At 40.0% G+C, this 13770-nt stretch overlaps 1 protein-coding gene across 1 annotated transcript; it reads right to left on the bottom strand.

The window, feature by feature from the left end:
• Window positions 1-28: 28 nt before the first annotated feature.
• On the bottom strand, window positions 29-9970 carry Rtca (RNA 3'-terminal phosphate cyclase). The gene is made up of 9 exons (XM_080265859.1): window positions 9878-9970; window positions 8235-8352; window positions 6947-7073; window positions 5683-5806; window positions 5086-5289; window positions 4228-4355; window positions 3181-3334; window positions 2802-2906; window positions 29-2158 (listed from the first exon to the last, which is right to left on the bottom strand). Exons 1-9 carry the CDS (start codon window positions 9923-9925, stop codon window positions 2069-2071), a joined length of 1098 nt encoding a protein of 365 aa, XP_080121985.1. The 5' UTR covers window positions 9926-9970; the 3' UTR covers window positions 29-2068.
• Between the last annotated feature and the right edge of the window lie 3800 nt (window positions 9971-13770).

The raw sequence follows: 13770 nt of genomic DNA on the forward strand, positions 1-13770 counted from the left end.
GAGGTAAATGCTAGTCACTTCTTCTTACATCTTTATTCATATGTGTATAATGTTCGTCCATACTGTCCTTGGTTGAGGAAGCTCCCTAACACCTTTTCCTAAGCAATTTATTTTGTTTACTGCACCTTCCTATCCTCTTCTGTGTCACATAAAGCCTTCCAACATCATCATACTCTGCATATATAAGTACAAATATTACCCAGCCATATCCAAAAAATAAATTGCTATGGAAGAGTTGTTAGGTAGCTTTCTTAATCAAGGAGAATATGAACCTGTCTGTCTGAATATAACACTGTACTGCAAAACCTCATATGCTTAACAGACAGCAATAAATGGTACACATAGAAGAGTAAAATTTATATATATTGAAAAAAGAAATCTATAAGAGTTGCGTCGTCAAAATTTTCAACAAGCATGCATCATAAAGCCAACAGGAAATACATTACAGAAACTGATGTATCTGTATTACAAAACAAGTGAATTATTGTATATTCTCACGTTACAATACAGTACGCTATACGTCAATAAAGTACAACATCTGACTTAGAACTCTGTACAGCATGAGAATTTAACTTGTGGGTAAACTGATCACTTGTGAGTTCAGGACTAAAAGGAAACTAAAAATACTGACACTGATAATTTTCACTGTACTAGCATTCACTGCATTTTGAATAGATATATATGTGATGATAGCTTTGACATTACACCAAGTACTTCCCAAATGACGCTAAACTTCATATTAACTGTAAACAGGGGGAATAACAAGCAATTTCTCAGACACTGTTAATGGATGGACAGTCTTCAAGATTGTACTTTCCATATTTACTGCCATGTTGAAGTACAGTATAGAATTGTCAGGCAAGTACTGAATATTATATCTAGGCTATTTCCACAAGATTTTTCCATCCAACCATTCATCATCTAATCCTATGTTGCCCCATCACAAGATTTTTATCAACTGAAAATGTGATATACAGAAGTGTCCCTCCCCACAAAACAACTAACTCAGACAAATGCCCATCCATTCTGGGATTATGGTATCTAGCTATACAGCAGACAGATAGAAAATGTGATATATATATTAATACTACAAAAATTAGTGTAATATTTAACTTTCTAATAAGCTAAAACTCACAGGTCAATTATGAATATCACAGGGATGCATAATAACCCTAGCTAATGATGGGTGATTGAGGTTACAGTAATTAATGTTCACCTTAACATGGTAGAGGGTGGTGAAGAGGATGACTTTATGTGGTGGCGCTGATATAACCAGGCTAATCCACTGGCCAATTATATAAGTGTCCCAAAACTACATCCCCAGCCACCACAACAAAGCTGGTGGACTGTAGCATGAGGGGAACTTCAGGCTGCAGTCCACTGGGTTCACATTTCAGATGATCTTGGACTGCAACTCCTACCCTACTAACTTGGTAGAGACTTTTGTCCTTTTGCCGCTAACTTCCTTTTCCTCAGTGGCAGAATAAGACAATAATACAGCTTGTTATCCTCTCCATAGCACTTCTGCATGACTAGCATCATATTATAATGTTACTCTGTTGTTACAACTCAGCCTTCAAGATGCAGAGCTGACAATTTTAAAACCATGTTAGAATGAACAGAGTACAGGATGTCCTGTTCTTGCAGACATGGTGGTGGTAGGGAAGTATAATATCAATAATACTATACAAATAAGCACTGTCTGTGTGTGTGTGTGTATATTTGACCCACTTGGATTTCAACATGCCACACATCAGAAGAAGTGGAACAATGAACTGTCAACGAAGGTGTAACTTACAACTGCATGTGGTCAGTTGCATGCCAGGCATGCACAATTTTGCACCCAATTTTTTTACCAGACACTAGGAACCCTCTACAAGTCATATCGCTGGATGGAATGAGCTGAAATTTCACATGGGCATGCCTGGTATGTCAGAGCAGGTCGATGTCAAGTTTAGTGTCAGTGTGTGTCTAGGTCATGCACTTAGCAGCCCAATGGCCCATCAGGCTGCTAAGTGCTTATTATATTCCAAGGAAGAGTGGTATTATGTTCTATGGACGTGTGGTATTATGATCTCCTTGGTGGCAACGCTCCAATACCTTCACACTCCACATACACACAGTCGGTACCTTCATCTGGCGTCACTTTGAAGTCAACCTGTAAAACAACGTTAATTTATCTTCAGTAAAACAAAGAGGGACGGTCAAGCTAATGGCCAATCCAAATATTAGTATCCGAACACTCAATCTCTTATTCCCTTCACACCAAGCACGTATGTTAATGTTTTTTTCTTATTATGTCCTGACAAATACAGTATACTGTACTGTATATATTTTTTTAAAAATCAGATGTCCCTCTAGGAGTAAAGACATTAATGAAGGCTAGAGCTGACCCCTCCAGTTCAAAATGAAATCTAATGAAGTTAGCAAGATTAAAATAAAAATCTCGTTCTTAGGGTAAAAGGGTTGCATATAATCTCTAGATATTTTTGCTTAATATTAATTAGAGACTTGCTTGTATTCTTGGTGGTTAAGGAAACTCCCTAACACCTTTTCCTCATTGATTTATTTTTTCATCCCTACTTTCTCTTTCTCTCTTATAATACACAAATCTCCCCTTACCTTACATGTATGCACTCTCTCTCTCTCTCCCTCCCCAGTCCCCTCCCCCCCCTCTCTCTCTCACCTTACACATCTGTCTAGCCACCCATATTGCTGTCTCAATGTGTTCATGTATGCACTCTTCCTCTCTCCCTCCCCAGTCCCCCCTTCCCCCCCCTCTCTCTCTCTCTCTCTCTCACCTTACACATCTGCTTGGCCACCCATATCGCAGTCTCGGTGTGTTTGGTCAGGGGGCCGGTACGAATGATACTCTTCCCCTTTGCCAGAGCCATGTACAGTATTACCTGTTGGTGAGGAAATTATTATTATTATTATTATTATTACTATTACTATTATTATTGAGGCGTCTGGCCATAGATAGATAGATTATTATTATTATTATTATTATTACAATCAATAAAAAAATACTGGAAGGACTGTCTTAATAGCCACGTTGAAGAAAATGGAAGTAAAATATGGGGTACAATGTATGGATTTGCTTTTCCCTCCTCTGCTCATCTTCCACAAAGAAACAAACAGATAAATAAACGGTTTTTCAGGGGTAGCACCACAACGTACCTGATCCTGCGCATAATCGTCCAGACACACCCGCCTCTTGATGCTTGACACGATCTCCTCGGCCGCCGTTCGTCCGTCGGTCTCCGCCTCCCGGCCCTTCTTGCCCAGCGCTGACCCGCCCAACACACACCCGCTGCTGGTTGTCGCCCACAGCCTGGCCAAGGAAAGGTACGAGGTTAAAATTTTATCTATCTATTTTTTCTATCTATCTATCTCTATATTTTCTATCTATTTACCTACCTATCTATTTTTCTGGCTATCTATCTATATACTGTGTCTATTTACCTATCTATTTATTCTTCTATCTATCTATCTATTTACCTAATTATTTTCTATCAATTTATTTTTCTATCTATTTACCTATCTATTTATTTTTCTATCTATCTATCTATATATTTTCTATTTACCTATCTATCTATTTTCTTTATCTATCACTCTATATCCAGATGCCTTAATCCTGAAAGGGTTGGTCACAAACAAACCACTCTTCTTCACTCCATCCCTCCATCTCATCCTTGGTCTCCCCCTCCAACTGACTCAAAGACACTCTCCTAGTCAGTCTCTCATTCTCCATCCTCCTCCATCATATATATCCCCACTCCATCCCTCTCTCATCCTTGGTCTCCCCTCCACCTCACTCACATACACTCTCCTAGTCAGTCTCTCATTCTCCATCCTCTCCATGTGGCCACACCAGAACAGATTAATACAGCTATCTATCTATCCATCCATCTACAACCCAACATCCTAATCCCGCTAAGGGTGGCCGCAGACAAAACGCCTCCAAGTTGCTCTGTCACCCACCATTTGACTGCCCTCCCCCCAACTCACTTCCCCCTCCCTCATATACCTCTCAACTCCATCCCTACACCTCATCCTCGATCTTTCCCTCCCTCCCCCTCCCTCGACTTCACCTACATACACCCTCTTAGTCAGTCTTTCATTCTCCATTCTCTCCACATGTCCAAACTGTTTCATAATCTCCAAAATCACTTAAAATACGATCATTAATAAAAGAATAGGAAGAAAATCAATAAATTCACTCACACAATGCCCGATCCATTTCCAACCGCTTTATCGGGATGCTCTTTGACTCTCTCCACGCGGATCTCCACATTCGCTGGCAGCTGCTCGCGTAGGACGTCCTCCGCTGTGTCAGCCATCTTGTGTGCCACCTGTTGGAGAGCCGGAGAACATGATGGAGGAGACTGACGGCCATATTGTAGGCGAAGTATGAAGCTTTGTAGCACCTCTTACAAATCAGTCTTGGATATCACACCTGAACATTCTTTGTGTCATACTTGTACATAGCTAGTGTTAATATCAACACACCTGTACTGGACTCTGTATCAATAATATACAACAGATCACTCTCAACTTAAATGTCAGGACCAACCCTAACCCCGGGCTCCTACACTCCTCATGGGACAATGTAGGATTGGATGATGGATGGATGGATGGATGGATGAATACTTACCAGTAAGGGGAAGAATAGCAAAGGAAAAATTGTTGCCAAATCTTCAAAACTTAGAATACTACCTAAAGGCAATTCTTAATACTGTATAAATTCCGATAAGAAAATGCTGAAAGGTTTTATGGAAGATGGGAAATTTTGAAATACAGAATTACACTGAAAACTAATAAGACTATCACATAATAAATATCCTACACTAACATTAATAGTATTAATAAGGAAGTGCATTGTGTTGGTAATTTATAAACTGTTCTTATGTTAAAAAAAAAAAAACTTGAAATAGGCATAAAAAACATCTGTCTAATCTATCCTGCCTCTCTCTCTCTCTCACTTAATGTTTATCATCTATCTATCTATCTATCTATACAGTACTTGGCTATCAAAATCTATACATTTCTATGCCTGCATATGTAAGTTTCTCTCTCTTTTACCTTAATCGGCAGTACCCCCGACACGTAAGCCTTGCCGTAAACAGACACCACCTCCCCGAAATCCGTGAAGTCAGCTGCCATCAGACCCTTATAGACCGGCTTCACCTCTAGGGTCACCTCGCCTCGGCCTTGGGGGTAGAAGCCACGGCGATGGATGTACAGCCGAAAGTCCGCCCCAAACCAGGACATTATGGGTCGGAACACCTGTAGAAACGTAAACACTGGATTATACATGCTTCCCTACCTATCAACTCTGTTTAAATTATTCAGAAACATTTAATGGGTTGTGTCTTTCAATTACATCTACACAGTATTGTATAATGTACTGTATTTATTAATCCTTTCACTCTATCTATCTATCTATCTATTGCCAGATGCCTTAATTCTGTAAGGGGTGGCCATAAACAAATTGCCTCCATGTCGTCCTGTCCCCCGGCATTTCACTGCCCTGCTCCCAGCTCACACACCCCTCTCTCATATACCTCTCCACTCCATCCCTCCATCTTATCCTTGGCCTCCCCCTCCCTCTCCCCCCCTCCACCACACTCGCATACACTCTCCTCGTCAGTCTCTCACTCTCCATCCCCTCCGTCTCACCTGTATGTAGTAGTCTGCCTGAGGTGCAAAGTCTGCGTTGGTGCCGCCCCGTAGCACATAACGGGAGGGTGCGGTGGCAAACAGAGCACATGGTAGTACAGCCTGCACCAATAACGTTACACTCCTGCAGCACAAATTACACTACATTACCCATCATCACCATAATAATAATCATCATCATCATTAACATCATCATACTCACTGTCATCATCATCATCATCATATTCACTGTAATCATCATCATCATCACAGTCATTGTCATCATCATCATCATCATTACTCTATTCATCATCCTATTTCCTGCTTCACAGTCAAATATGATCCATTTCTTCTCTTTCATTTCCATCATAATCATCACCATCATCAACTTCTTACCCCCCAATCACAGAGACCACCATCATCATCACCATCATTTTCTCTCTCATTCAAAGAGGCAGGATAAAAAAGTCATGAAGTGACACGCATACCCATACAACTACAAGGCACTCATGATGGCCGAGTGTGGTCAGATTAGAAGGGTGTTATAACTTTTTTTTTTAATGCAAGACAGAAGGGACCAAAAGCTAAGAGCCCACAAACCAATCCTTCCAAGAAAAAAGACAAAAACAATACGAAAGGGAGCCAAATTCAAGACTATACCCCATAAACTTTATGTTGGCCTAAAACTGACATCCCTCCATCTTAAAAGCCGAGTTATAACAACGGATTTGCACTGGAATATGATGCTAATCATGAGGAAGTGCTATAGAAAAGATGTAGTAACACAGTATTGTCTTGCTGCCACTGGGCTACATGAAATAAGCTCTAAAGGATTGATTTTTCTATTTAGGATGATTTTTTGCTACTCCTCACCCTGCCCTAAGGTGAGAAAGGAGGTCTGGATGATGATGATAACGGTGAAGATTTTTTTCTCTCTATTTTTAATGCAAGAAAAAGGGAACCAAAGCCCAGAAGCCGACAAGATTGTTCCCTCCAAGAAAAAACAAAACCAAAATAACAAAGAGTCAAATTCATGATCCATTCATTTTGAGATGACACACTGCGTTTAAAAGACTACAGGTCATAGGCAGTAGGAAATACAGACAGAGGAAGCCAGTTAAAGTGAATGCAGTGGTACTCAAGGAAACTCATTCCTACTTCACAAATAAGCTCATCAAATTTCACACGACCCAGCTGTATCAGGTGAAAAGGAAACTGATTATAGACGAAAACTAAAGTGTTGTATCGTTTATCAAGGCTCCAAGTAATAAATATAATTCTTTACCCAGCAGTCTGTGTATCAGCCATATAGTTTCCCCCAGCCATGGTGCCAGGGTAGAAAGATATCTCACACGAGCCAATCTGTCCACCATCCAGCCGGCCAGATGACGCATCACGCACCAGCTGTAGCCCTGAAAGTGGTACACAGAATTAATACACCTTTCATATAATTTATAATGACTCCAACATTCATAATGTTTGTAATGGCTTGAACATTAGAATTAAACACCATTTGTATTATTGTAATGTTTATAAAGGCTCCAACATGTTTGTTTGCATGCATCGACCTTGGTCATCTAACGGCAGCTCTCCATGCTGCATGATCTCTGGCAGTCTCCTAATTCAGTCTGTTATCCCTGAGGTCAAACACTATGATCTCAACCCAGGTTTTTTTCAGTCTGCCTCTGGCAACCCTACCTCCAACATTTACAGTTCTCACTTTTCTATGATGGTAATGTCTTATATTATTATAGTCTTAAAAATGACACATCATTATTAGTTATGGTACCACATGATTTCCTAACAAAATTACAGAGTGAGATGTGGAACTGCTGAGTGGATAAAGAGGAATTAATTGAGATGGTGTTGACCTGTACCAAGAGTGCACACAGACAGGGTGCCAAAGAAAGAATATGAACATGAAACTGAGGGCAATGTTGGTAGAGGCAGACCTTGTGTGGTATGGATGAAGAGAGTGGAACATACACTTAAGAAAGAGTGGGAAGAGGAAGAGGAATGTCTGAGAGTTGTGTTGTTGTTGCTCAACCCTGGGCGATTTGACTGAGCGGACCTGTCTACCACAGGTAAGCAACCACTCCTTAAGAGGATGTCTCATAAGTTCCCTACATCTCTGATGTTGTGTATGCATCACAGTGTGCAATGTGCTGTGCAGTGCTCCATTATGTGTGGTATTCTGTGTGGACCTAATCTACAAGCTGGGCATAGGCCTATGTTATCTGTGTGTGTGTCAGAGGCAGTGAGAGAGGTGTGTGAGGATAAGACAGCCTGAAGGCAATTCTGTCATGGCCATCTCCTGGTTCCTGGGAGGGATTAAGGTGTTAGAAGTGGCAGCGATGATCATCACTGTTTGGCCAACAATAATAAACTTAGTCTTCACAGAAAGTCAGACATTTCTAACAAAACATCAAAACTTTTTCCAAATAATGACAACTGTAAATTGGCAAATCAGGAATATGGCAATTTTATGCAATTTACTGAGGCTTACTGGCAAATACATCATATAGTAAGGAGGCTCACAACAAGAATTTCCTCTGACATGAATCCTTCTTTACCTGTAAGATGCTGAGGCCGCAGTCCAGGGTTGGGTCTGCCGGCGCGCACTTTGTTTACTGTGATGGGCAAGCTGTTTACGGCACTCAGGGACAGTGCCATACGCAGAATCTGACCACCCTGGAAATATCTCTAATTGTCAACCTTATGTCTGCTTTGTTAGGGTAATTCCAACTAAAAATGGGGTGGGTGCTACAAATAATGCTACTGTACTACTACTACTACTAAGAGCAGTAATAATAATAATAGTCATCATCATCATCATCATCTGGACCTCCTTTCCCACCCTAGGGCAGGGTGAGGAGTAGCACTGTCCAGACAGTAATAGTAATACTAATAATGACAATAATAATAATAATAATAGTAATAATAATAATAATAATAATAATAATAATAATTAAAATAATTTCAGACCTGGACGGACACAAATAAAAGTGACTAATATAGGTTAATGATTTTATTGACCTACACCATTTTAGGCAATTACGCCTTAATTACCATTCATCACAAATTACAAATCACTCATTACTGTTACCTTCCAAATTAACAGAGATAAAGCCATTCCAGGGCATTCTGTGACATATTAACCAGTCATACAAAATTAAAAAAAAAATAAAAATAAAAATAAAATCTGACCACATGGAAAACTAACCCTGAGTCATTTTTCCAGTACGATTTGTCTAGATTACATTGGGGATATAAAGGAGCGTTGTGGTGTGGTTGTGGATGTGATAGGAAGCGTTATGAGGAACATACTGAGGTGGTTTGGCCATGTGGAGAGGATGGAGGGTGAAAGACTGACGAACAGAGTGTATGTGAGTGAGGTGGAGGGGGGAAGAGGGAGGGGGAGGCCGAGGATGAGATGGAGGGATGGGGTGGAGAGGTATATGAGAGAGGGGGGTGTGAGTTGGGAGCAGGGCAGTGAAATGGCGGGGGACAGGGCGACTTGGAGGCGATTTGTTTGTGGCCACCCCAAACGGGATTGAGGCGTCTGGCAATAGATAGATAGATAGACATTGGGTTACCTGGGTGAAGTTAGGGAAGGGTAACATTTCTATACAGGAAAAGTTATACACAGATCAGTTTACCACAGAGGTCAATATTCTATCTGATTGTAGCACTAGTCAACAGTTGGCAACAAAAAAGTTTGTTACATAGTACTATCTATCTATCTACTGCCAGACGCCATAATCCCGTAAGGGGTGGCCATTTGCCTAAAATAATATATAATACATCATTCACATATTACCTAACATCCATTACAGTCACATACACATCTCACCCCTTCCAAGTAGCTGCCATCAAACAGTATTGGCGTGACACCAGCCGTATCTACTGACTGATGTAATACGTGAAATACGTATGAGGAGGAGACAGCCAACCCAGGCCTTCCCTGTTTTCCCAATATTTAAATGTTTTACCACCAATATCTACAACATCTACACATTATCTACCCCTCCAAAACATCTCCCATCAGTCAACAAAGGCGTGACACTCATTATAGCCTTTTAATAACACGGGATCTGAAAAAAATAATTCTGCATACGTATAACATCCAATCCATCTTCCCCTCTCTTTTCAAGGTACTTAATAAAATACCCATATGTTCTAAGCCCACCATCTACATTATCTACATATTACTTACCCCTTCCAAATAGCTGCCATCGATCAGCAGGGGCGTGACACCAGCCATGGCTTTAAAAATGGCTAAAATGTTCCTGATTACGTTGACAGGCAGTCCAGTGTCCACGCCTTTCCTTCTTCTTCTTCCTTGATGGGAAATTCTTGTGCAGTGCTATCACATTACACCTACAACAGTCTTTCACATGCCTTTTATATTATTTCAGTATTTATATTCTTTAAATCAGAAACACACAACAGGCCATTAAGGTATAATATGCAAAATTGAATCGATTTCCAATGCCAACATTAATACGGTTCTATAAAAACGTAAACAACCGGTCCTGGATTGTTAGCAAATTACTCATGACCTACCCAAACATACCCATGTTAGATGAAAAGCATCTAATAATGTCTAAAGCGAAATTATATAATAAATGCTGGTAGTATCACACTTGTTTTTGCACTGACTGGTATTCGAGCATCACTACTTCATGTTCTTATTTCCCATTTTAACCGGATTAGAGCTATATATTTAACAACATGCATTCAACAGGAACACAACTAGGGTTCATAATTATCACTAAAAACTGCACCCTATTGGCACAGTACATTCAAACTCCATTCATGTGCATAGACATCTGCAGTACTGTCCTGTACATGCTGCATTAATTTCATGCATCTATACTCTGTTTACTCTAACATGGCCAAAAACTGTTATTTCCATCCTGACTACAGAGATGTAACAATAGATTAATACTAGAATACGGTGAAAGACACAAGAAAGTGCTATGGAAAGGATGTAAAGCTGTAGTATCATTTTCTGGCTCTGCTATAGGAATTAAGCTGCAAAGGGACATAATCTGGGCAAAGTTAGGGCAAAAGAACTATAAGTAAGCTCACAGACCCAATTTTGTGATGCTGGAGAGGGCTAGTGTGTAGAGCCACAGATTCAGTATCACCAGGTCCAATTATGCAAACGTCCCTCAACTTACCATCTTCCAAGTCCTTCAACAACTTCCCTCTCAAGTCCCTCAATGTGTTCCCTAGCTCCCAAGGCCCTCAACTCACTCCCTATTCCTTGAAGAGAATGATGGAGTGCTGGAGAAGAGTAATCTCAGCCTGTAGTCCACTGAGTTCATGTCCAGATGGTACTACAGCTACAAACACAAACAAATGTATTTTTCTAGTGTTTGGTACTTTTTTCATCCTCTGTTCTTCTGTAAAAAAAAAAAAAATGGTTGCAATAATGAGGACAGTTCCTAAAGATGTCCAGTACAAAGAAAAATAACAGGGGCTTCAAGTAAATGAATGGGTGTGGTCCATTACAATAGCCACGTTGTTCATTTGTACTTCCAATGTCATATCTTTCTCCCTATTCCTTCCTTCCTGGACCCTGCCTCATCCCATCAGCTGGTGGGGAAAAAAAAAGAAACAGAATGATGATGCTGATGCTATGCTGATGCAGATGAAGTTGATGACAATAATGATGATGATGATGATGATGCTATGTTGATGCAGATGAAGTTGATGACAATGATGATGATGATGATGATGATGCTATGTTGATGCAGATGAAGTTGATGACAATGATGATGATGATGATGTTGCTATGTTGATGCAGATGAAGTTGACGACAATGATGTTGCTAATGATGCTGATGCAGATGAAGTTGATGATGATGATGATGATGTTGGTGATGATGATGATGATGATGCTACGTTGATGCAGATGAAGTTGATGACAATGATGATGATGATGATGCTGATGCTATGTTGATGCAGATGAAGTTGATGACAATGATGATGATGATGATGATGATGCTATGTTGGTGCAGATGAAGTTGATGACAATGATGATGATGATGATGATGATGATAATGTGATTGACGATGATGACGATGATGTATGTAAGTGTCCCCAGGCTCATCCCAACATGAAATGAGTAACAGGAGTCCTTAGAGGAAATAACTGAAATTTATAAAAACACAAGTGACCAGTATTCAAAATTTATTACACCAAATTAATAATCCAGAAAAAAAAAACAAAAACAATATTCTACATTCTCAAAAATAAAGAGTATTAAAACACATTCTTTTTCATCTATAATTTAATTGGGAAGAACTTAATGGGCATATTTAGGACACAGAAACTAGACCATTAGGAAGAAAACAGACCAGGATTTAGAGATGCAAACTAAGTGGCTTCGGAGAATCTAAACACTTCTACTTTGGTGTTTTATTTATGCTGGTTCTGTATTTATTTCATCATTGCTGCCACCTGATAATTTTATTCCTTAGGACTGACTTTTGATGCTGAAGGGGTTAATGAAGGCTGTATCTGACCCCTCCAGTGTATGGTATTTATCTTTGCTAATCCCTCCAATTACTTTATTTTTATTTCCCCTTGATTAGAACATTCAAGTTACAACAGGCTTTTAATAGTGACAGTATTAATGAAGGCTGTATCTAACCCCTCCAGTTTATAAAGTCTCTCCAAAGTTTAATAAAATCATCTGGAGGTTATCGTACATATATATACTATGTGACTGGAGTGAGGTGGTTAAATCAGTGGAAATATAAACCAAAAGTTTGATGAAAATGAAGAGAAATGACTTTAATACAGTGACCACCAGACAGAAAATGGTTTGAGAATTAATGCTATTTTAACCCATGGAGTGCTGCTAGTATTACCTGGCCTAGCATCCGTCCCTGGCTGGGAAGAAAAAAGTATGAGCTTTTCTTTCAGCTTTGTATCATAAAGAAGGTCACAATATATGACAGTGAAGAAAACATATGATCAATCTTCAATTAATGTAGTAGCAGTGTAAAGCAGCACAAGTGCGAGCTCATCAGGCAATGATGACATGTTATTACTTCCATAACATCACAAGCAAAACTGGGCCAGTCTTAGATGGAAATGGGATGATATGAGGCTGCTGCTATGAGATACTACCGTGTGTTTTTCTCAGCCACAGTGGGAGAATCTGAAGTGCAGGTGTTTGCTCTGTTTGCTTCATTTATAGGACTCCAACAAGCTTGCATGCACTGGCTGTGGTCACCTAATGATGGCTCTCCAAGCAGCTCAATCTCCGTCAGTCTTTCTGTTCAGTGCCTTAACTTTGAGGTCACACTTTATGACATCGTCCCAAGTCTTTTTCAGTCTACCTCTGGCAACTCTCATTTAAACTGTGACTCACCCCCCCGTTAAATACAGTTTGATCTATTACACAAAAAAAGATTGTGGAAGCGTAACACCAACACCACTCCCGCATGTGGACCAGTGGTTTCCACTCCATGGGTTATGAACACGGAGGAGTGAAAAAATGAATAGAACTGTCGGTAGATAAAAAAATTATTGATGGACAATTCAAACAACCAGAACACTTCCAATAGGGCTCAGAATACAAAAGACTGACAGGGGTGAGGGGAGGGAGAGGAAAATGGAAAAACATAAAATGGGGACAAAAGAAAACGGGGAAAAAATCAATCACATGAAATATGATGATGACAACAACAAAACTAACAACAAAATCAGAACATCAGTCATTGTAGAAAAAAAAAAAAGCTGTGAAGACAAACTTAACAAGAATAATGATCAACAGACTATATGAAGGAAAAGGGATACAAACGTAGGCAAGGTGACAAAATAACTCATCTGTGTCCATCTCTTCAATGCAACAGTTATCCAACATCTCCAGTCCTTCATGTTTGCAACAGGTCAACTCTGGAACTATACCCATCCCCAATGCCATCCCTTTGTGTCCTATATAAACAGGAGTGTAGGGGCTATTCTCCCTTCCTTCCTTCTTCCATCATCTTTCCTGCCTTCTCTTCTTCCTACCATCGTTCCTGCCTTCTCTCCTTCCTCCTTCTATCATCCGTTCTGTCTCCTCTCCCTCTTTCCCTCCCTCCTCCTT

Source organism: Coenobita brevimanus, chromosome 17, assembly GCF_032717465.1.
Source record: "Coenobita brevimanus isolate Jiangsu-jjx chromosome 17, ASM3271746v2, whole genome shotgun sequence".
Taxonomy (NCBI): Eukaryota; Metazoa; Arthropoda; class Malacostraca; order Decapoda; family Coenobitidae; genus Coenobita; species Coenobita brevimanus.

Coding starts and splice junctions, on each gene's coding strand:
- Rtca (XM_080265859.1), bottom strand. CDS start 9,925: ATGGCTGGTGTCACGCCCCTGCTGATCGATGGCAGCTATTTGGAAGGG. Junction 5,290..5,682: donor AGGCAGACTACTACATACAG/GTGAGACGGAGG, acceptor ACGTTTCTACAG/GTGTTCCGACCCATAATGTC. Junction 2,159..2,801: donor TGGCCAAGCAGATGTGTAAG/GTGAGAGAGAGA, acceptor GTTGTTTTACAG/GTTGACTTCAAAGTGACGCC.